The sequence below is a fragment of the Oncorhynchus mykiss genome, chromosome 21, assembly GCF_013265735.2.
Source record: "Oncorhynchus mykiss isolate Arlee chromosome 21, USDA_OmykA_1.1, whole genome shotgun sequence".
Lineage (NCBI taxonomy): Eukaryota > Metazoa > Chordata > Actinopteri > Salmoniformes > Salmonidae > Oncorhynchus > Oncorhynchus mykiss.
The window spans coordinates 30,258,691-30,284,104 of record NC_048585.1 but is presented as its reverse complement, the minus strand read 5'-3'; the positions used below and the strand labels follow the sequence as shown (position 1 = coordinate 30,284,104).

General features: G+C 40.8%; 1 protein-coding gene across 5 annotated transcripts in view; it reads right to left on the bottom strand.

The window, feature by feature from the left end:
• The window catches only part of LOC110500216 (dedicator of cytokinesis protein 4), a 146,183-nt gene extending 126,177 nt beyond the window's left edge, over positions 1–20,006 (bottom strand). For all 5 annotated transcript variants that reach the window (XM_036957600.1, XM_036957603.1, XM_036957602.1 and 2 more), the window contains exon 1: positions 19,792–20,006. In XM_036957600.1, the coding sequence (XP_036813495.1) occupies positions 19,792–19,828 (37 nt within the window). In that variant the 5' untranslated portion in view covers positions 19,829–20,006. The remainder of the gene's footprint in view (positions 1–19,791) is intronic.
• Between the last annotated feature and the right edge of the window lie 5,408 nt (positions 20,007–25,414).

The following is a 25,414-nucleotide window of genomic DNA, read 5'->3' as shown; positions in this document are numbered from 1 at the left end:
TGTTCCTCAAAGCCAAACAGGCACAACCCTCATGCCAACACAGTGCCTGGCTAATTCGGCAGTCGATCCCATAATATGGATGATACGGGACTAATCTACAAGTCCATGCTAGGTAAAGCTACGCCTTATCTCAGTTCACTGGTCACGATGGCAACACCCACCCGTAGCATGCGCTCCAGCAGGTGTATCTCACTGATCATCCCTAAAGCCAACACCTTATTTGGCCGCCTTCCCTTCCAGTTCTCTGCTGCCTGTGACTGGAACGAATTGCAAAAATCGCTGAAGTTGGAGACTTTTATCTCCCTCACCAACTTTAAACATCTGCTATCTGAACAGCTAACTGATCGCTGCAGCTGTACATAGTCCATCGGTAAATAGCCCACCCATTTTACCTACCTCATCCCCATACTGTTTTTATTTATTTACTTTTCTGCTCTTTTGCACACCAGTATCTCTACCTGCACATGACCATCTGATCATTTATCACTCCAATGTTATTCTGCAAAATTGTAATTATTCGCCTACCTCCTCATGCCTTTTGCACACAATGTATATAGACTCTTTTTTTCTTTTTTTCTACTGTGTTATTGACTTGTTTATTGTTTGCTCCATGTGTAACTCTGTGTTGTTGTCTGTTCACACTGCTATGCTTTATCGTGGCCAGGTCGCAGTTGTAAATGATAACTTGTTCTCAACTAGCCTACCTGGCTAAATAAAGGTGAAATTATTATTTATTTTTTTAAAAAGCTGCAAAATGTATCCACATAGGACAAGGCCTTGATGATCAACTGACAGAAGTGGTTAACTTACTTTCTGTCGCTCTGTATTCCAACACACTCAAATATGTGCAACACATCACAAGCCTCTCATCCACAGATCCAGCTGGGGATGAAACCCAACACTGGGCTACAGATGGCTCAGACCCCCCCCCCCCCCCCCCCCCCTCTCTCTGTAATCCTCTCAGTCTTGCAGGTAGGATCCGGCCTGGCAGGGTGACAGGCTGCTGTGTGGCCTATTGTCAGAGCTGTGCTACACTGACTGGTCTTGGGGTGGGGGATCCATTCAGGGGAAGCCTCTGCACTTCTCTGCTGCTGTCCTGTTGATAGGATAGGCCTATTTCTTGGTGGAACTGGTGGTGTGAGTGGAGGGATGCAGTAGCCTTCGCACTGCATTAGGGCCAACATCAAAGAGGATCATGGCGCGACTCCAGGTCAAAACCAACCAGGAGAGATTTAAACACCACCGCAGGTGCTGATGAGGATGTCTGGAGTGGAGTGGGGACATTCCTTAGGTAAATTGATGAATAAATAAAATAATGGCCTGGATTCCGATTCATATCAATCCAATCATCAAGCTATTATCCTGGCCTTTGACTTCAGTATTAACCAGAAAGATTCATACTGTTTATTACTGTATCTTCTGGAGAGGGTCCATAGAATTGAATAGGGACAAAAAATAGTGACACTGTTACCATGTAAATACCAGTTAATACAATGTTCTCTCCCGGTGCGTGGGAGAGAAAATATCTGTAGAGTTCTAAAGGTACTCACCTTCGCCCTGGGGGCTCCCGAGTGGCACAGCGGTCTAAGACACTGCATCTCAGTGCTAGAGGTGTCACTACAGACCCTGGTTCGATTCCAGGCTGTATCACAACTGGCCGTGATTGGGAGTCCCATTGCGCGGCGCACAATGGGCCCAGCGTCGTCCGGGTTAGGATTTGGCCGGGGTAGGCCATCATTGTAAATAAGAATTTGTTCTTAACTGACTTGCCTAGTTAAATAAAGGTTAAATAAAAAATAAATAAAACCATGATTGGCTGAGATAATGAGTGGGCTGGACATGCCTAGAGAGGAGTTTGGATTGGTCTGGCATACAGAAGGCTTCTGTCTATTTGAGCTGGTCAGTCTGTGTTGGAAATCCTGTTGAACGGTACTTTTTTTAAAAGTGTAATGGAGCTGCATAAGGTTTGCTCTCCACTTTCTGGAGGATCACATTTTGAAATCAGTGGAATTAAAGTATGATACAGTGCCTTGCGAAAGTATTCGGCCCCCTTGAACTTTGCGACCTTTTGCCACATTTCAGGCTTCAAACATAAAGATATAAAACTGTATTTTTTTGTGAAGAATCAACAACAAGTGGGACACAATCATGAAGTGGAACGACATTTATTGGATATTTCAAACTTTTTTAACGAATCAAAAACTGAAGAATTGGGCGTGCAAAATTATTCAGCCCCCTTAAGTTAATACTTTGTAGCGCCACCTTTTGCTGCGATTACAGCTGTAAGTCGCCTGGGGTATGTCTCTATCAGTTTTGCACATCGAGAGACTGAAATTTTTTCCCATTCCTCCTTGCAAAACAGCTCGAGCTCAGTGAGGTTGGATGGAGAGCATTTGTGAACAGCAGTTTTCAGTTCTTTCCACAGATTCTCGATTGGATTCAGGTCTGGACTTTGACTTGGCCATTCTAACACCTGGATATGTTTATTTTTGAACCATTCCATTGTAGATTTTGCTTTATGTTTTGGATCATTGTCTTGTTGGAAGACAAATCTCCGTCCCAGTCTCAGGTCTTTTGCAGACTCCATCAGGTTTTCTTCCAGAATGGTCCTGTATTTGGCTCCATCCATCTTCCCATCAATTTTAACCATCTTCCCTGTCCCTGCTGAAGGAAAATAGGCCCAAACCATGATGCTGCCACCACCATGTTTGACAGTGGGGATGGTGTGTTCAGCTGTGTTGCTTTTACGCCAAACATAACGTTTGGCATTGTTGCCAAAAAGTTCAAACATGTTTGGTGTGTCTCCCAGGTGGCTTGTGGCAAACTTTAAACAACACTTTTTATGGATATCTTTAAGAAATGGCTTTCTTGCCACTCTTCCATAAAGGCCAGATTTGTGCAATATACGACTGATTGTTGTCCTATGGACAGAGTCTCCCACCTCAGCTGTAGATCTCTGCAGTTCATCCAGAGTGATCATGGGCCTCTTGGCTGCATCTCTGATCAGTTTTCTCCTTGTATGAGCTGAAAGTTTAGAGGGACGGCCAGGTCTTGGTAGATTTGCAGTGGTCTGATACTCCTTCCATTTCAATATTATCGCTTGCACAGTGCTCCTTGGGATGTTTAAAGCTTCGGAAATCTTTCTGTATCCAAATCCAGCTTTAAACTTCTTCACAACAGTATCTCGGACCTGCCTGGTGTGTTCCTTGTTCTTCACGATGCTCTCTGCGCTTTTAACGGACCTCTGAGACTATCACAGTGCAGGTGCATTTATACAGAGACTTGATTACACACAGGTGGATTGTATTTATCATCATTAGTCATTTAGGTCAACATTGGATCATTCAGAGATCCTCACTGAACTTCTGGAGAGAGTTTGCTGCACTGAAAGTAAAGGGGCTGAATAATTTTGCACGCCCAATTTTTCAGTTTTTGATTTGTTAAAAAAGTTTTAAATATCCAATAAATGTCGTTCCACTTCATGATTGTGTCCCACTTGTTGTTGATTCTTCACAAAAAAATAAAATTTTATATCTTTATGTTTGAAGCCTGAAATGTGGCAAAAGGTCGCAAAGTTCAAGGGGGCCGAATACTTTCGCAAGGCACTGTATCTAAAGAGATGGAGAAAACACCTGTCTCTGGATTACATCTTCACACTAAGGGCAACCGCGGCATGGAATCCCTGACATCATGCATGATGATGTATACAGGTAAGATAGCTAGCTACATTTTCAGATATTAAACATTTCTAATTTTGACAGAAAGTGGTTTAATTTCAAGCTAAAGTGTACTGTTAACTAGCTAGCTAACGTTAGCTGGCTGGCTCCCTAGCTGACATTATCATTCGTATCCCAGAGCTGTTTGCTTTGTTAGTTAGAGCCTAATGTTAGCTAGCTAACATTGAACCTGGTTGGTTAGCTCCCGGTATATTCATGCAGCGTAGTAACGACATGATTTGGCACTATGTTCATTGTTGTTTAACTAGCTAACATTAGCTGGCTGGCTCGTTAGCTAACGTTATGTGACGTGTGTGACCTTACGCGTTGTTTACCTAGCTATGTTCATTGTTTACCTAGCTAACTTGCTACAGTACATATCTTAAGCTAAAGTGTACAACACCCATTGAATAAGGCTGGTATCAGTAAACGTCTGCAAAAAAGCATAATGAAATTGTTGCCAGCAGTCTGGTAATGCTGTTTTCATGTTATCCATACGTCGAGTGTGCGCTCTGAACGCTCCGAGAGCAAATTGAGATGGGTGGGGCTAAAGCTTAAGAGGGTGAGAACGATGCTGAATGGGTGTAGACAAAGAAGAGCTCTTCACTAAAATACCAAAACATTTAAAGGCCATTTTCTCAAAAGTTTATCAACGTTCAAAGCAGAATTACTTCCACATTGTTCCTCAAAAAATGCAGTGGATGATATACCATTTTGTAGCGCTGAGTCTCTACTTTATCAAATGTAAAAAAACACAATTTCAAATGTTGCTACGTAAGACCAAATCCAGGTGGTGAGTCACATTTTATTGACTTATTCAAGATGACAAAATTGAAAGATGAAAATACACATTTTGGCATCTGCCATCAAATGGAGAATTGTTCTCAGACTATAAAGTATGAATGCTCGCTGATTATCCAAGCCAATGCTGTTTTTGGTGTAGGTTCAAGCATGGGAACCAACCATATTCTCATTCTCTCCAAACCTCCTGTGCCCTATCCACTGACACACAGAAAGGTGGCTGTATAGAGGCTAAGTGTTCTCCAGTGTTGTGCATACAGTATCTCTTCCCTCTCCTGCTGCATTGACTATAGCCCCAGGTCTCCGTCTGTCATCACATGAACACTTTGCATTAACGTCCCACACAAAAGCTCTCACAGCGGGACTGCCACAGTCCTTTCCAGCCCACTCGCCCACACAAAGGGTATACATTACGCAGACTTTTTGCTGAACTGCACTTCGCAGCAGACACTTAGGACTAAATGTTCACCCCTGAGGGGAAGTGAAGGAGTCAAATAAAGGGACCAGGTGGAGATTAAAAGGAATGAGAGAGAGGAAAGGGGTCGTGGGGTTAAGGGCTTGTGGGCAAAGCGGGCCACTTCACTAGCAGCCGTCCCACTGCAGTTGGTTTCAGTGGCCCATCGGTAGGGAAGTGAAGTGTAAAGAGACACCAGCCCTAGGAATGACTCCAGTCTGAGGTTCGTTTGAACTGGACTGTAACCTGTCTGAGAGATATGCAGCTTCTTCTTGGTGTAGTTACCTTGTGAAGAAAAAGTGTCATGTTGGATTCTTTATCAGATATGCACAGTACAGAGATATGATCTAGACTACACCCTCACTCCACGTACTGTATGAACTTGAAATGCCAGACCAGAGGCAACTCAGTACAGTATTTACTAATACTGGAGGCCAGACAGGGATGTCAGTCTGGGTCAGCCACTGCTGAATACGTTACTTCTTACTCAATAAGTTACTTCTTACTCATAAAAGAAAATATTCAGCAAACAACTTCAATCCACTCTTCTTTGAAATTAATAGGTCATGGTTGAGTAACACAAAGACTGTTAAATGACAAGGATACAAAAGCTGCCTAATGAATAAATCGAAGGAATCCTCACAGCCAGTAAAAAGGCCAGGAAACAAAGGGGCATCCCAGAATGCTTTGCAATGCCAACCTTTGGTGTTGACGCTGAAAGAATGCAAAAAAGGCCCCATTCAATCAATGATGAGAAGGAGGAGGAAGAGAAGACACAGCGTCCCCAGACAAACAACTTGAGAGAGAACCGGGTTATTATTATTCAGGAAAAGCCTAACAGAATTCTGGTTTCCGCCTTAATGGTTTAAAGGCTTTCTGTTTAGTTGGATAAACATGCAGACAGAAAAAAGCTCCAAACGACAGGTTAAGTAGGAGACTAGGTGGAGTGGGTAACAGTCGGCGGTATAGTCAACTCAATAAATTAAACACAGCCTCTTTTAGGCAAAACCTCTACCACCCAGTGGCAATATCAATACTTTTCGGGATGGTAAAACGTTTTCAGTTTAAACTTAAATGACTAAAACCAGACAAAGTATTTAGAAAATATAAAAGATAGAGCAATAGATTTTTTTTTAATAAGATCATCTTTGAGAACTAACAATCCCCAAAATAAAAACTAGGCAGTCGGAGAGAATCTGAAATTCCCAAAATGGCATGGAACACCCATTGAGGATTGGAGGAACCTGGCGCCGACGGAGATGGCAGCTGACTACCTCTTACGAAACTTACGAAAAAAAATTTATGTATTATTTTGTACATTATTAGCTCAGGAAATGTTTTGTGTCATTACATACAGCCGGGAAGAACTATTGGATATCAGAGCGGCGGTAACTTACCAGAACTAACATCATTACGACCAGGAATACTTCCCCGAAGCAGATCCTTTGTTCGCTCTCCCCAGGGATATTAAACTGACTCCAGAGGCTGACCCAAAACATTGCCGGTGGAGGAGAGGCACTCAGAGTGGCCTGCTGGTTTGACTTAGGAGGCGTGCACACCACCCATCGCTTCCGAGTATATTACTTGCTGATGTTCAGTCTTTCGATAACAAAGTTGACGAGCTCAGGGCAAGGATTTCTTTCCAGAAAGACATCAGGGCCTGTAACATACTTTGTTTCATGGAAACATGTCTCTCTGTCTATTCTGTCGAAATCAATCCAGCCAGAGGGATTCTCAGTTCATCGCACAGACAGGAATAAATATCTCTTCCGGGAAGCAGAAGGACAGAGGTGTGTGTTTCATGATTAACGACTCATTGTTTAACGACTCATTGCAAATTTAAGGACTAGGCTGCCGAAGTTCTATCAACATATTGACTGTACTCGCGTGGGTAGAACACTCGACCACAGCTAACAAACCGACATGCTTACAAGGCCCTCCCCCGCCCTCTTTTCGGGGCAAATCTGACCATGACTCCATTTTGCTCTTCCCTTCATATAGGCAGAAACTCAAACAGGAAGTACCCGTGCTAAGGACTATTCAACGATGGGCTGACCAATCGCAATCCACACTTAAGGATTGTTTTGATCACATGGACTGGGATATGTTCTGGGTATCTTGCGAAAATTATTTGGATTAATACACTGAAACGTTGTTTTTCATAAAGTGTATAGAGGTCGGACTCACCGTGAATATTAAAACCTACCCTAACCAGAAACAGTGGATAGATGGTATCATTCGTATGAAACTGAAAGTGCGAACCACCACATTTAACCATGGCAAGGTGACTGGGAATATGGCAGAATACACTGTTCTATTCTGGTCTCTTCGAAGCCAACTGGGAACATTGAACATGTCACGCGCCCTGACCTTAGAGATCCTTTTCATTCTCTATTTGGTTAAGTCATGGTCTGACTAGGGTGGGCAATCTATGTTTTCTATTTATTTGTTGGCCTGGTATGGTTCCCAATCAGAGGCATGTGGAACTCTAAGTACGCTGCGCCTTGATCCGATCCTTCCATCAACGAGTGTGACAGAATAACCTATGTAGATTGTTAAGTACCATGTGTGTAGCCTACTCACTTTAAGGAGAACGAAGCCATTTCAACCAGCGCACCAGGATAAAATGATTTTCAATTGGTCTAAATACCCACTCAGCTTTTTGCTGGGTGAAAAACAGCCATGGACGAACAGTGAATTACAATAAAACCCCTTTGAATGTCAAACTAACATGAAGTTAAACTGGCTTGTCTGTGGATGTTCAAGACAGGATATAAAGGACCTGAGGGAGGATGTGCGTGTGCTTTGTGGTTGTGTGTGTGTGTTGAGCCAGACCCTGAACCAGGCAGGGCAAGGAAACAGATCACACACACACACACACTAGAGGTCGACCGATTAATCGGAATGGCCGATTAATTAGGGCCGATTTCAAGTTTTCATAACAATCGGAAATCTGTATTTTTGGGTGCTGATTTGCCGATTTTTTAAATAAAAAAACATATTTTATTTTTACACCTTTATTTAATCTTTATTTAACTTGGCAAGTCAGTTAAGAGCACATTCTTATTTTCAATAATGGCCTAGAAACGGTGGGTTAACTGCCTCGTTCAGGGGCAGAACGACAGATTTTCACCTTGTCGGCTCGGGGGATCCAATCTTGCAACCTTACAGTTAACTAGTCCAACGCAATAATGACCTGCCTCTCTCTCGTTGCACTCCACAAGGAGACTGCCTGTTACGCAAGTTGCTAGCTAGCATTAAACTTATCTTATTAAAAAACAATCAATCATAATCACTAGTTAACTACACATGGCTGATGATATTACTAGATATTATCTAGTGTGTCCTGTGTTGCATATAATCTGACTGAGCATACAAGCATACAAGTATCTAAGTATCTGACTGAGCGGTGGTAGGCAGAAGCAGGCGCGTAAACATTGATTCAAACAGCACTCTCGTGCGTTTTGCCAGCAGCTCTTCGTTGTGCGTCAAGCATTGCGCTGTTTATGACTTCAAGCCTATCAACTCCCGAGATGAGGCTGGTGTAACCGAAATGAAATGGCTGGCTAGCGCACGCTACTCGCTCTGAGCCTTGGGGTGGTTGGTTCCCTTGCTCTGCATGGGTAACGCTGCTTCGATGTGGTAGCTGTTGTCGTTGTGTTGCTGGTTCGAGCCCAGGGAGGAGCGAGGAGAGGGACAGAAGCTATACTGTTACACTGGCAATACTAAAATGATTATAAGAACATCCAATAGTCAACGGTTAATTAAATACAAATGGTATAGAGGGAAAACGCTCCCCAGCAGGTATATCTCACTGGTCACCCCCAAAGCCAATTCCTCCTTTGGTCATCTTTACTTCCAGTTCTCTGCAGCCCATGACTGGAACGAATTGCAAAAATCTCCCTCACTAGCTTTAAGCACCAGCTGTCAGAGCAGCTTACAGATCACTGCACCAGTACATAGCCCATCTGTAAACAGCCCATCTATCTACCTACCTCATCCCCATACTGGTATTTATTTATCTTGCTCCTTTGCACCCCAGTATCTCTACCTGCACATTCATCTTCTGCCGATCTACCATTCCAGTGTTTAATTGCTATATTGTAATTACTTCGCCACCATGGCCTATTTATTTCCTTAACTTACCTCATTTGCACTCACTGTATATAGATTTTTTGTTTTCTTTTGTTCTACTGTATTATTGACTGTGTGTTTAGTTTATTCCATGTGTAACTCTGTGTTGTTGTATGTGTCGATTTGCTACGCTTTATCTTGGCCAGGTCGCAGTTGCAAATGAGAACTTGTTCTCAACTAGCCTACCTGGTTAAATAAAGGTGAAATTAAAATGTAATTTTAAAAAAAATGTGTCCTATAAATTCCTATAATAACTACAACCTAAAATCTACCTGGGAATATTGAAGACTCATGTTAAAAGGAACCACCAGCTTTCATATGTTTTCATGTTCTGAGCAAGGAACTGAAACGTTAGCTTTCTTACATAGCACATATTGCACTTTTACTTTCTTCTCCAACACTTTGTTTTTGTATTATTTAAACCAAATTGAACATGTTTCATTATTTACTTGAGGCTAAATTGATTTTATAGATGTATTATATTAAGTTAAAATAAGTGTTCATTCAGTATTGTTGTAATTGTCATTATCACAAATACATTTAAAAAATTTAAAAATTGGCCAATTAATTGGTATCGGCTTTTTTGGTCCACCAATAATCGGTATCGGTATTGAAAAATCATATTCGGTCGACACACACACACACTGACAGGTAAGATGATGGCTTACAGCAGCCAAGGTCAAACCATCATCTGCCCAGCCGCATCGAGCTGATTCATGTGGTGTGTGTGTGTGTGTGCATGCAAGTGACGTGAACGGAAAACTCAGTATATTGTGTGTTGTGTGAATTGATCTAACGGAATGGAAATGTAACACCTCACTAGCAGCTCAGGTAGTATCAAGTCAAACACTGGCAGCCAAGTGTTTTTATTCATACTGTACGTGCGACAGGGAGAGGGAAGAGTTTTAAATCAGCAGGGTAAAATAATAGTTGTGATGCTTAGAGAGAGAGAGAGACATCATTATCACTCACATGAAAGAGTGATGAGAGCTGGGCAAGCAGAAAAGCCTAGAGTACAATCATACCACGATGATGGATCATACTTTCTGCTTTTCCGAGCCAGAGCAGCATTCAAACATCACCCTTCAACAACACAGACAAAACAGGAGCCAAGGACATGGAGAGCCAGGGAAACATTAAAGCCATCTGGCCTGATACATTGTACTTTACCAACACAAAACACAACCCAGAAAGAGAGAGTTTGTGCGTCGCAAATGGTATCCTAGGGGACCCATAGGGTTCTGGTCAAAAGTAGTGCACTACATAGGGAATAGGGTGTAATTTAATTGGGACACAGACAGAGACAGTGTTCTATACGCTTTGATTACAACCAACTGTGGTGGTAGTGATCTCTATCTCTTTCATGTAGATGAACACCTAAATTAATTGTGGCCAGGCACCAGCTCAGTGGTGGGGTTCTGTACTCAACGGAAGCCTTTGTGTGTCTTGTGATAGCAGCAGCAACATGCTCCATGCCCAGATATGATCATCCATATTCATTTGGGGAGCCGAATGGGGAGACGGGGACATACTGTAGGTAAATGCATAGAGATAGTGGAAGAGGTAGACACGACACAGAGATCCAGTGAGGTTTTACTATTTTACCATCCTCTGTCGTCTGTTTCTCTGCCCTAGAGAGACCACAACAACATTACGGAAGTGTCTGGGGAGGAGGAAGAATGGACAAACAGAAGGAGTGAAAGAGACAAAAGAGAGGGAGCGAAATAGACAAATGGGAGGAGAGCAGATAAAAAAAAGACAGATGGAAAGACGGATATGGAGAGCGGTGGGTAAAGAGAGAAAATAACAAAGAGAGAGAGAGACAGAGAGAACCACCCGACAGACAGATCAACAGACAGAGAGAGAAAGAGAAAAGAGAAACAGGCAGAAAGAAAGAGAGAGAGAGAGAGAGAGTAGGAGAGAGAGAGAGAGCGAGAGAGAGAGAGAGAGAGAGTAGGAGAGAGAGAGAGAGAGACAGAGAGAGTGAGAGAGAGAGAGATTGAGATAAGAAGATATGGGGGAGAGTAACCTCCAATCTCTGCAAACAGCCCACTCCCTGCCCACTCCTGACACTGACATGTTTTCTGCCTGCCAAGAGGAGAGAGCCTTCTCGAACACAACCAGGACCATCACTGCATAGAAAGGCCTGGTTCAACCTTCGTACGACCAACCACAACAACCCATTTTATTAGGCATTCATAATGTATTAACACCTCTAACACAAGCATCACCGCACATAAAAGCCTGGTTCATCCACAACGCAACCACAACAATGACAATTCATTATAAAGCATTAATAATGCATGAATAACATACCTCTTATTGTCCCTTTTAATAACTGAGAACAAGAGGTTGTCAGACGGTGACTGGTGTGATGTGTGGGTGACAGAGTCTCAATGGCTGCTGCGACCCAAATGGTACCATATTCCCTTTATAGTGCAAATAGCGCTCTAGTCAACAGTATTGCACTTTAAAGGGAATAAGGTGCCATTTTGAGACACAAGCAGAGCCCATGATCAATACAGCAAGACTGAGATGGCACAGCCATTGGACACTATATAACTCAACACCCCTGGAAATCAATTTCTTAGGGAATCTGTTCTTTTTTTGCCCCTTTTAAAAATGAGCATGTGCACCAAAAACTCAAAACGCATCAATAGTTCCTTTCACACATCAATCCCAATGATTGTCGTCTATGAATATAGCATTCGTTCCTGACAACGCTGGTGACAGCCTGTCATTTCTTCCAACCCCCCCCCCCCCCCCCCCCCCCCCCACACACCTCCGCTGTCGCAGTGTTGATGAGCACGAACTGGGAATTCATAATAGAACACGCCCCATTAACCTCTTACTGGGTTCACAGATTGGTATCAAGGAAACCACGGTGACCATACAGTAGATAGACTTCTGGAATAGGAAGGCTACTTCATTACAATGTACCTAAAGTAGGATTTATATCAGTATGGTTTAAATATAGGGTCCAGTTCAATAAGTAGGCCCTATAGGCCTGAAATGAATACATGAAGTCACTCAGAGGGGAAGCAGAACAATGAATAGGCTAATATCACCCCTTTTTTAAAACCCTGGCTTTTAAATATATCTATTTCACAGCACTGTCCTTTAAATATATATTTTTCACAGCACTGTCCTTTAAATATATCTATTTCACAGCACTGTCCTTTAAATATATCTATTTCACAGCACTGTCCTTTAAATATATCTATTTCACAGCACTGTCCTTTAAATATATCTATTTCACAGCACTGTCCTTTAAATATATCTATTTCACAGCACTGCCCTTTAAATATATATATTTCACAGCACTGTCCTTTAAATATATATATTTCACAGCACTGTCCTTTAAATATATATATTTCACAGCACTGTCCTTTAAATATATCTATTTCACAGCACTGTCCTTTAAATATATCTATTTCACAGCACTGTCCTTTAAATATATATATTTCACAGCACTGTCCTTTAAATATATATATTTCACAGCACTGTCCTTTAAATATATCTATTTCACAGCACTGTCCTTTAAATATATATATTTCACAGCACTGTCCTTTAAATATATATATTTCACAGCACTGTCCTTTAAATATATCTATTTCACAGCACTGTCCTTTAAATATATCTATTTCACAGCACTGTCCTTTAAATATATATATTTAACAGCACTGTCCTTTAAATATATCTATTTCACAGCACTGTCCTTTAAATATATATATTTCACAGCACTGTCCTTTAAATATATATATATTTCACAGCACTGTCCTTTAAATATATCTATTTCACAGCACTGTCCTTTAAATATGTCTATTTCACAGCACTGTCCTTTAAATATGTCTATTTCACAGCACTGTCCTTTAAATATATCTATTTCACAGCACTGTCCTTTAAATATATCTATTTCACAGCACTGTCCTTTAAATATATATATTTCACAGCACTGTCCTTTAAATATATCTATTTCACAGCACTGTCCTTTAAATATATATATTTCACAGCACTGTCCTTTAAATATATCTATTTCACAGCACTGTCCTTTAAATATATCTATTTCACAGCACTGTCCTTTAAATATGTCTATTTCACAGCACTGTCCTTTAAATATATCTATTTCACAGCGCTGTCCTTCAAATATATCTATTTCACAGCACTGTCCTTTAAATATATCTATTTCACAGCACTGTCCTTTAAATATATATATTTCACAGCACTGTCCTTTAAATATATCTATTTCACAGCACTGTCCTTTAAATATGTCTATTTCACAGCACTGTCCTTTAAATATATATATTTCACAGCACTGTCCTTTAAATATGTCTATTTCACAGCACTGTCCTTTAAATATATATATTTCACAGCACTGTCCTTTAAATATATATATTTCACAGCACTGTCCTTTAAATATATATATTTCACAGCACTGTCCTTTAAATATATCTATTTCACAGCACTGTCCTTTAAATATGTCTATTTCACAGCACTGTCCTTTAAATATATCTATTTCACAGCACTGTCCTTTAAATATATATATTTCACAGCACTGTCCTTTAAATATATATATTTCACAGCACTGTCCTTTAAATATATCAATTTCACAGCACTGTCCTTTAAATATGTCTATTTCACAGCACTGTCCTTTAAATATATATATTTCACAGCACTGCCCTTTAAATATATCTATTTCACAGCACTGTCCTTTAAATATATATATTTCACAGCACTGCCCTTTAAATATATATATATTTCACAGCACTGTCCTTTAAATATATCTATTTCACAGCACTGTCCTTTAAATATGTCTATTTCACAGCACTGTCCTTTAAATATGTCTATTTCACAGCACTGTCCTTTAAATATATCTATTTCACAGCACTGTCCTTTAAATATATCTATTTCACAGCACTGTCCTTCAAATATATCTATTTCACAGCACTGTCCTTTAAATATGTCTATTTCACAGCACTGTCCTTTAAATATATCTATTTCACAGCACTGTCCTTTAAATATATCTATTTCACAGCACTGTCCTTTAAATATATATATTTCACAGCACTGTCCTTTAAATATATCTATTTCACAGCACTGTCCTTTAAATATATCTATTTCACAGCGCTGTCCTTTAAATATATCTATTTCACAGCACTGTCCTTTAAATATATCTATTTCACAGCACTGTCCTTTAAATATATATATTTCACAGCACTGCCCTTTAAATATATCTATTTCACAGCACTGTCCTTTAAATATGTCTATTTCACAGCACTGTCCTTTAAATATATCTATTTCACAGCGCTGTCCTTTAAATATATCTATTTCACAGCACTGTCCTTTAAATATATCTATTTCACAGCACTGCCCTTTAAATATATTTATTTCACAGCACTGTCCTTTAAATATATATATTTCACAGCACTGTCCTTTAAATATATATATTTCACAGCACTGCCCTTTAAATATATCTATTTCACAGCACTGTCCTTTAAATATATCTATTTCACAGCACTGTCCTTTAAATATATATATTTCACAGCACTGTCCTTTAAATATATATATTTCACAGCACTGCCCTTTAAATATGTCTATTTCACAGCACTGTCCTTTAAATATATATATTTCACAGCACTGCCCTTTAAATATATATTTCACAGCACTGTCCTTTAAATATGTCTATTTCACAGCACTGTCCTTTAAATATATATATTTCACAGCACTGCCCTTTAAATATATATATTTCACAGCACTGTCCTTTAAATATGTCTATTTCACAGCACTGTCCTTTAAATATATATATTTCACAGCACTGCCCTTTAAATATATATATTTCACAGCACTGTCCTTTAAATATATCTATTTCACAGCACTGCCCTTTAAATATATATATTTCACAGCACTGTCCTTTAAATATATATATATTTCACAGCACTGTCCTTTAAATATATATATTTCACAGCACTGTCCTTTAAATATATATATATTTCACAGCACTGTCCTTTAAATATATATATTTCACAGCACTGTCCTTTAAATATATATATTTCACAGCACTGCCCTTTAAATATATATATTTCACAGCACTGTCCTTTAAATATGTCTATTTCACAGCACTGCCCTTTAAATATATATATATTTCACAGCACTGCCCTTTAAATATGTCTATTTCACAGTAGTGTCATTTTAATGTACATTAAGTAATACATTAATAGGACATACATGCATGTACTATGTACAGTATGTAGCTATAGTGATGCCCTCTCAGTCCAGTTGTTGGGCTGCGTTGCCACAGGGGGTGAAAAGGTCAACATGCTGATTTTGTAAGAAATAAGACCCGGAAAGTAGCAGTGTTTTTTTTCTGTGTGTTTTTATATAATAAATGGGATAGAGTGACGTTTCTTGTATTTTCAACTGAAAGTAAATAGAGCTGCAGTAATGGGATAGCACAAACAGGCTAAAAGCAGCATTTTTCAATCCAGTCTAGTATTCACCAACCATGTTAAATTGATAAGGTGTTATGCATGATTGTCATTGTAAATAAACACAAAAATATTTTGTTGGAATGGAGGAATAAAATATACATGGCTAGTTGCCCCTGTCTAACACCAGCTAGGCTAACATGTCAGAGGTTTAGCTCCCTCTTTCCCTCCCTTTCCCCATCCCTCTCCCTTCCTTCTCCCCCTCCCCCCCTCTCGCTATCTCTCTCTCTGATCCCACTGTGCCTGTCTAATTCACCAGGGAGTTCCAATATTGACTAGGGCAACTCCCTCCAGCGATCATCATCCCTAAATGATTGCCTGTGTTGGCCTGGCCGCGGCTAGTAGATGAAGCCTAATGGATGAAGACAGCAGAGGGGAGCGGATGAAGAAGCAATTACAAGCTGGGGTGGCGTTGTGGGGCCACGCCTCCCTGTGCCCCGGGGCGGTGTTCATTAAGGAGGAAGGGGGGGGGGGGGTGTAATATAATGAAGGAATGGGACCACAGGCCCCGTTCCCCCTGCCAAACAACCTGCTAATCCCACGGGGGTAGGGGGTGTTGGGTAGGGTGGGTACGTCCAACAATAAGGCCTCCTGACACACGCCGCCAGGCAGGGCCCGCCACCCACCCCTCGGCCCAGTGACATCCCCCCAGAGGGGGGCAGGCGACAGCAGCCAGGGGAGAAGGACAGCCCCAGGCCTGACACAGACCCCCACTACATAGCAGGCCTCAAACTCCTCCACTCTACTACATGCATTGCACAAGGGCCAGGGCCATTCAAGGGCAGCACTTCACTACCCAACCACTCCATTCTGTTATTCTATCATTCGCTTGAGGGTGTTTATATGTTGAGGATTAATTATGTGTTTCCATAGGCTGCTGTGGGTAAACATTGAGATTACAAAAGTAAACACCAGGCCGTGGTTATATGCTAAATATAAAGTATTTTGTTTGAATGCTCGCTGGAAAATTATATTCAATACACACACTCACACGATCTAACGCAGCTCATTAAATTATGATGAGCAATGACATGCTTGATTGGCTGCAATATCAGTCTTAACAAGGAGAGAAAGGCCCCTTCTCTTCCTGTTAATCATCATTTAAGACCATGTGCAGCAAATACAATCTCCTGAAACAGAGGCAATGTTCTCTCTCCAAGGCTGTGAAGCTACATTGTTAGCTGTTGTGTGTTGGTGGATAATCCACTGAAAATTCCAGGATTCCAGTGTTCAAAAGGAACCAGATGCAGTGGATTTTTCCAAATGTGGGAATTCCAGTGAAAATATTCCCCACATTCAGTTCTACTATTCCATTCGTCTACCATCCTTTCTCAATGTACACATTTTTATTCAAATTCCCACCTCATGTTTAACTGAAATACATTCCAACCCTCTTTGCTATGAAAATCTCTCCTCTTGGCAGAATGCAACGCCACCGTAGACTCAATGTCCATTAGGAATCCAATTTTACAGCACCCCTGCTTATGGTTACAAACCTGTAGTCACTTAAATGGTGCACTAATAGGAGTCTTAATGCTGCACTGTCTTCCTCTGCTGGACTCCATTCATATTTCATCAATGGTAGCTAGATAGAGGGCGCTCCTCCTCCTTGGCTCTCCTCCCATGCATAAGGCAAATCAACATCAAAGCCCAATACCTCCCAATTAAAAGCTGGAATTCTAAATTTCACTCTGTGGCGAGAGATCAAATGGTTCGCACCAAGGATCCAAGAACCTCAACCCATTTTGGGAAGCCAGCCCTGGTTTAAAGGGGGTTAAAATGTTCACTGACAGGACCTCAAGGATATCACATTTGCAGTGCATACTATATCAATCATATTCAAATACAGCCGGCTACTATATCAATGCCACTGGAACATCAAAGACCTAATGGACATCCATACATCTTGAGACTAAAGACCCCGGGGGTGAAACGGTTAAAACCAGGGTTTTGAAGACAGCTGTTTCACTGAAACATGAATATTCTCAAATAACATTCTGTGTTGAGCCTCAGTGAGTGATCGTGATCAACGATGATCACAGAGGGTAATTAGCTGGTTGGGCGTCATATAGCTGTAGAATAGCAATGTGTTCCGCGCGCCGGGATCCTTTTGAATCAAACGAATGAATGTCTGCATTCTATTTGGGATTTTTTTTGCTCATTCAAAACCAATGACCCAAAACCATGGTGACAAGGACTTTAAAGACACAGGAAAACATACTGAAAGGCCTAAATGTATGTTTACCTCAACTACCTGTTTCAGTAAAAGGTAAACACAGTAAAAACCTATTCAATGGAAGGAGCACCCTGTGTACCGATAGGCAGGAGGAATTTATAAACAAGGGAGCGAGTCTTGATGATGAAAACACATGGTCTTCTCTGAACTCCGCAGATTTCTCCACTTAACCTACATAGCAGCCCAAAGCATCCAAACAAACAACCAACGATCAACTACAGTACTTCTACATAGGGCTATGTCTTCATCCATCAAACCTCTCTCTACATCATTAACATATATCCAAATGGCATTTGCTGTATGCTGCTTTTGCACTCTTTGTCCAGTTTCAAACAATGTGTGCATAAGCTTAACCTGAGTTACAAAACATTGACAAATCACTACATTTACTCAACGTTGTGTTGTTGCTTCTTTGTCCACTTAAAGACAACAGCGGGCTTATGACCAGAGTTGCACAAGAAGGAAACAGTCTTTCTTCTCCAAAATCACCACCGTCATAGGGAGGAAGTCCCCTACTACCCAACCACAGGCTCTAAATCTGAGCTAATTAAAAGAGTCTTATTGAAAATAGGATCAAGACTGCTTAATCCACTTAAAGCCTCACTTGCAATTTAAGACAATGAAGGCATTTAAGCACTGAGAATACATTGAATGTTATACAACCCTCCTCCCACCTGTCTCCATGGACTGAACTTAGAAAGAGGTTGACATTGTGAAATGAGGCAATGCATCCAACCGCAAGCGCCGGGTTCTAACTTGAGTCTTTAAATTATACAGTACCAAAGGCTTCTTAGCTCAGTTGTGACAGGGAGGGAAGAAAAACATGCACGCACCCGGGGAAAAAAAGAGCAGGGCCAGTTAGTGACCAAAAACCAATTGTAACAGATACAGGGGCAGAGGCCAGTTTCTGGTTCAGTGAATGACTGTGTTCCAATGATTTCAGGTCAAGACAAGGTAGGCCTTCAGGCACCTAGAGGTGTGACTGATAGGCCCACATAACACAATATGGCAATATTTCTGCAATGGTGAGATTTCAAGCAGTTAGGGGATGAATAAAGCATCCCAAACATGCACTCCTTCAACCAATAAATATGCTTTGCAACACTGTTTTTGGTCAATAAGGGAACGCATCTCAATAGGATGTTTTGACAGAATGTGGGCGCACAGTGAATATCCTGCACTTCGATTTGATATTATAGCACTATTTTTTTAATCCCATGGCATATATTTCACTCGCATTGTGTTTGCTTCACTTCAACGTTTTATCTGTGGTGATGACACCCATGCTGCTCAGAACAATGCACACTAGGAGGTCAGCTTCACTCCCTATTTTCACTGAGAGAGACTAGATAAACAAGGTTGAAGGTTCAGTGGAATTTCCGAATGCCAAAAACACAAACAATGTTCCATTCGAACGTTTTTTTTTTGTTTTTTTAAAATGTATCGACACTTTATTTTATTTTCAATGAGGAGTAAACACAATACACGCATATAAAGTGCTAAATAAATGCTTTGCACAGAGTATCGTATTTTGTTTGCTTCCATTCATTTATCAGACACAATGCAACAACAACCAACAAAGCGATTAAGCGGGCACAGAGTGCAAAGAGATGCACTGATCACGGAGGTTCCATTGCCCCGAGTCATGCGTGGTGCGTTCATTTTTATAGCTGTAAAACCATAATGTATTCATAGCCTATAGCCTACAAATGCATGGAAAGAGCAAAGACTCGTGAAATGCGTGGAAGTGGTGGTGCCTATGAAATAAGCACGCGTTAGTAACCGTTAGTAAACTACAAGATAAAAGACAAGTGGTCGTTGTTATGTCGATAGTGTGCAACAAAATGAAACAGCAGCATATTCCCTATTAGATTGAAACTAATTACATTGTTTTGGTGTAAACGAGAGCGCCGCATTTTTAAAACATATAACCAATAAACTAAAACATATAACCAATAAACTTACCGACGCCGTATTTCTCGTGTTCTGTAGGTATCCACATATTTACGATTGGTACATTAAAGTAATTTGTGAGAACAGCAGCTCAATGCAGATATTTCGTGCTGTATAACGCATTCTAGGCTATTGAATTCCTTTCCTCCGCTCTGAAGTCATTGTTCAGATTGCAGGAGAGAGAGAGCGGCTACTGTATCTTCATATTGGATTGAGAGGAGAAGGAGCTTTGCATTGTGGGGTTTGTAGTAAAACCGAATGACGTAAACAAACTGAGAGAAAAAAAAGGACTCAGAGTCCCACAAAGCCATGATGAATACATGGATGAAAAGAGTACCACAGTATGAGTCATAATACCCATAAAACCTAGCAGTCAAACAGGGAAATGTTTCCAATTGTTTTTCCACCATTCATTTTTCCCATAGTGGATTTTAGGGTGCGCTCGTAAATTCCCTCTGGAGCACTCTCGTCAGAGTGTGCCAGAGCGCAGAATAACAAAAAAGCATAATTCAATTGTAGCCAGCAGCACAGTTACAGTCACCAACGCTCTAGATAACATGAAAACAGCCTAACCAGCTCTTCTAGGGCGGAAAAATGGTCAGAGTGAGGTGTTCTGCCATTTATGTCTGGAAGTAGCTAGCAAGCTAGCCAACTTTAGCCAGTTAGCTTGGGTGCTTGAATGCCATTGTGAGGTCAGAACAGTAGGATCAGCGAAACACTCTGAATTTACGAACGCCCAGAGCACACTGAACGCTCTCTGGCACTCCAGAGTGAACTTACGAATGCACCCTTAGAAAAATGTAAAATAAGGGCTGTGTTTCCTGTAGGCTTACCCTGGTGTGATGTTTTGATGACCGTGCAAATCTCGCTTGGACAAGGTGACTTTTATCAATATATTCACCTGTATTTACCACCCAAAAATGAAATGCTAATTAGCTGCTAATGTGGCTATCATAAAGAACTACAAATGCCATGATGTTCTGGATGAAACTTCCGAATTGAGGCAAAGGTAAGAATCTCTTCATTAACTATCTAACGTTAGCTAAATGTAGTAAACAATAAATTGGCAAACATTTTTTATTGGACAATTCTGTGAATGTTTTAAATTGACACAGTGCCTGTTTGTAAAGGTGTTAGCTAGAAATGACATGCAGGAGCTTGCAGGGATTTGTAGTTTTGCATGATGTCTACTGTGATGCTAATTAGCATTTAGAATCTGAGAGTAAATAGTGACAAACATATTGATTAAAGTCACCTTGTCCGAGTGAGATTTACATATTTATCAAAACTTCATGCCAGGGTAAGCCTACACGAAACACAGCCCTTAGTTGAAGTGTTTCTAAAATCCCCTAGGGGGGAAATTAATGGTGGATAAATGATTGGAACCATTTCCCTGTTTGACCGCTAGGTTTTATGGGTATTATGACACCTCCACTGTGAGGCTCTATGAATACATACATGAACGCTTTGCTATTCTTGAGTTGTGGAATACTGCCTTGTCATTGGATCGGTAGATGTGAGCCTGATGCAGTAGGCTAGTTAGATTTATGCCAGACAGGCAGACAGTCTGAGTGAGAGAGAGAGAAAAAGGCCAATATGAAATTGTAGGCCTTGTCAAAGGGTTGCCTACCATGTCTCATGGTCTCCATCAATGGAGATTATAGGCCTATAGGCTTCTGAGTGGTGCAGCGGTCTAAGACACTGCATCTCAGTGCTAGAGGCGTCACTACAAACATGGTTTGATTTCAAACTGTACCACAACCGGCCGTGATTGGGAGTCCCATGGGGCGGCGCACAATTGGCCCAGCGTCGTCCGGGTCAGGGCTTGGCCGGGATAGGCCGTCATTGTAAATAAGAATTTGTTCTTAACTGACTCGCCTACTTAAATAAATAAACAAGAAGAGATTCAATTATATTATGAATCTACGATATATGTTCTTAAAGGGATACTTCGGGATTTTGGCAATAAGGCCCGTTACCTAGTTCCCCAGAGTCCTGAACTTGTGGATACCATTTGTATGTCTCTGAGTGCAGTTAACCCTGGGCAACATAGGCCTGGGAGGCTCACAGGGATATTGATATCCGCAGTACTCCACCAATTATCACATTTGTCAACGCAATACTTCTTGTAATTCCCCAATAAAAAAATAATAATAAAAATGCACTGTAATGTAAGCTTTAAAACTGCAAGGTTCTATCTCTGCCTCATGGCAAAATGTGTAGAATTGCAGGAAATGTGCCTTAAAATGTTATTTCCCAGTGCCCAAGACTGGGTTCGTCCTGACATGCACTGCCAAAGTCATTGTAGAACTCCTTGTATGCTATTTTTTGTTTTAGCTCACTCACTTGTGCTTTGATTATGAGGGGGTCCCTGATGAATTTGCTTTCACCAAAGGGGTCCAAAAACTTTGAGAGGCCCTGGTCTAAGGATGGCCTAACCATACCATTACATATACATGAAAAACAAAATGCATAAGTAAATCATAGAATCTCTATGGGTCTAACAATATGACAGTGATATTGCTAGAGATCCCAAGTGTTGTGGCACCAGGGTGTTTCAGATTCAGAGGTTGCGCATTGACTACAGATGGTGTACGTGTTGGCTGACATAACCCATATTTCACATGCCAGGCATGGAAGAGAAGGCTGTTGCAGGACATGCATTCCAGTCCTCTTACAGCTCTTCTGCTGCTAGGGTGAGCACAAAAATAATGCATGAGTGTGTTGAGGACTGCAAGACACTCCAGTATACAGACAAAAATTCAAGGCACCGTCGGGTTTGTAGCTCACATAATGCCTGCAATTAACTAAGTCAATGTGTATGATTTTAAAGCTCTGACCTCCTAATCTCACCCAGTTTCCCTCCCTCCCTCCAACTCTGTGTTTCAGATCAGTTCAGAGGCAACGCCAACCCCTTTCAAATAGCCTCTAATAGTAATTCCAGCTGCAAGCTGCGTAGTTTGCTTCTCTTTGCAACTTAAACCATAGATGTTGTTTATTAAACAGCTGCACATAAGCTTCCTCACTCATAGTCTGTTCTACTGTGAAGCTGTGGGTTGGTTGGTTTCCCCTTATGGACCTAGCTTCCCTCACCCCACTGCTGTAAATGCAAGTGTGTTTGGCACAAAAAAAAATGAAATGGTTGGTTGAGCTAGCTAGCTGGCTGGGTTTAGACTACAGTTTATACAGTGTTTCCGCCATGTTACAAGTTGTTCACCCTACACGCCACCGTGGTCTCTGCCATGTCTCGATGGGGCATGGAGATGGGCCCACGGAAAACTCCATCTGAGATTAAATAATCACAAGAGGAGACTAGGGGTAAAGTTTTTCTTAATGTATTCCTTCCTCCCTCCCTGTAAAGAAAAGAGATCTGGGTGGGTAGTGCTCTTTCATTAAGGGTAGGAAACTTAAGTCTAGCCGGTTCCATGTATGTATTCCATGTATATATTCCATGCATGTAGTTCCATCACACCTCTCGGGTCAGCCAGGGAGAAGTAAAAACATGAATAAAAATGAGTGAAGACATTTAAAGTGCTATTTGACTATTTATTTATAACAGGTGATTTATAAATGATTAATAATGCCTTTGGTATTTGCCATCATATGTATTATGTTGTATATAATGCATCTCTGGCTTTATCAAAGCATCAAGTCTCACAAGGACATAGCATGTCCTCTACCACTGTGAGTATCCCATGTGAACTGAGTAAGCCAGTGCTCTTTGAAGAGGAGAGATGGAGAGACCACATGGGGGATAAAGGAGAGAGATGGATAGAGAACACCACCACAGGGATAGGAATGGTGAGGAAAAACATGGGTCAACAGAGGAATACAACAGAGAAGCGAGGATGGACAGAGAGAGTAAAAAAAGGATGAAGAGAATACCAAACAGAGAGAAAGATCAGTCGGGTTACGGTGTTTTCCACTGATCACGCGGTTGTGTGGACTATAACCGAGATGACACTGCAGGCTCACAGTGTCCTAGACCCAGCTTGGTGCCATATGGTCCCTGGAAAGACACAGTGACATAGCTTGAATAGTTCACGTAGGATGCGACAGAGAGAGAGAGAGGGGGAGATTATATATATATATATATATATAGAGAGAGTGAGAGTGAGATGATGTCTGAGGCTGAACCACACTGAACCACACACAGACCCAGTAACCCAGATAGAACCCTGAAATATCACTCAGCGCTTCATTTCTGCAAATCACCCACCATCGCTTTTCATCTACAATTCATAAAACAAGAAGAACCATTTGCTCTGGCTGAGAGGAGAGGAGAAGAATGAACAGGAGAGGAGAGGGGAAGGAAGGATAGGAAAGGAAAGAGATGAAGATAAGTGTTTTCCTACTATTCTAGAATTCTACTCTATTCTACTCTATTTTTCATACTATTATACTATACTTCTATTCACTATTTCCAGAGACCATACCATTTCTACTCTACCATGAGTTTGTAGAGACAGACTATGGCCAGTGACACATATTTAAATGGCACCAAACCTTTCAAGTCTCCTTCTCTCCCCAGGAGTGTCCTTGTCATGTCCTTCCATTTCTCCTAGAGAATTCCTTCAGGCATCATACCAGTCACCTTGCTTGATAATTCAGCAAATTTAAGCTGCTCAGTGTTGATTGACTTTGTCATTGCTGGAAGGTTGAGTTAAGTAATAGTACATCAGGTAATCACAAGAGACTAGTACTCTATCTGTATTACAGCAGTTCTGTCTTTCATTTTATTCACATCATGCTGTGTTGGTCTGCCAAGGCGATCATACTGTTTGCCCTACTGTAACAGACTAACAGTTGGCAATTTCCTTTTTCCGACCACAGGATAGAACTGTCTAAATATATCTCAGAAAAGAGCCCATTTATGATTTAAGCTGTGCATGTTGAGAGCTTGGGACTTTATCTGCTAAAAGATGATTCTGAGATAATTGGCTTTAAAGTTCCGAACCCTCATTGGTTTGAATAGTGTCCGCAATTTCTATCTTGTATTCTGTTTAACTAAACAACATGAATCCGGAGTACTATATAGTACTATATAGGTTGAGAGAATTGAACAGAAAAATGCTATGCCAATAGCTACATTTTGACTAAAATGCAGATATACTGTAACCTTATAGTCCCCCATGCTCTCACAGCATCTGACCTTTCCAAGCAACACGAAAACAGCTCCACGGTAAAAGGGTTAAATGTAGGCTGTACCTATTTTAGTGCTGTACCTATTTTAGTGCTAAGGATTTTAATGGAGACCTTTCTTCTGAAAACTGATGGCCTTAGTTTAGGCCTTAATTGTACTGAGAAGGCTGGCTGTATTACTGTACCTAGACAGCACATTACATTACAGTACTGGCACAAATAGCCTATAAGGATTAGCCAGTCTGCTCTATAGAAGTAATACCTGATAAAACCATAATCCTCCAGAACATACCCATTAATACAGTGCCTTCAGAAAGTATTCACACCACTTGACTTTTTCCACATTTTGTTGTAATACAGCCTACATTTTAAATGTAGATATTTTGTCACTGCCGTACATACAATACCCCGTAATGTCAAAGTTGTGTTTATATATATATATATATATATATATATATATATATATATATATATATATATATATATATATATA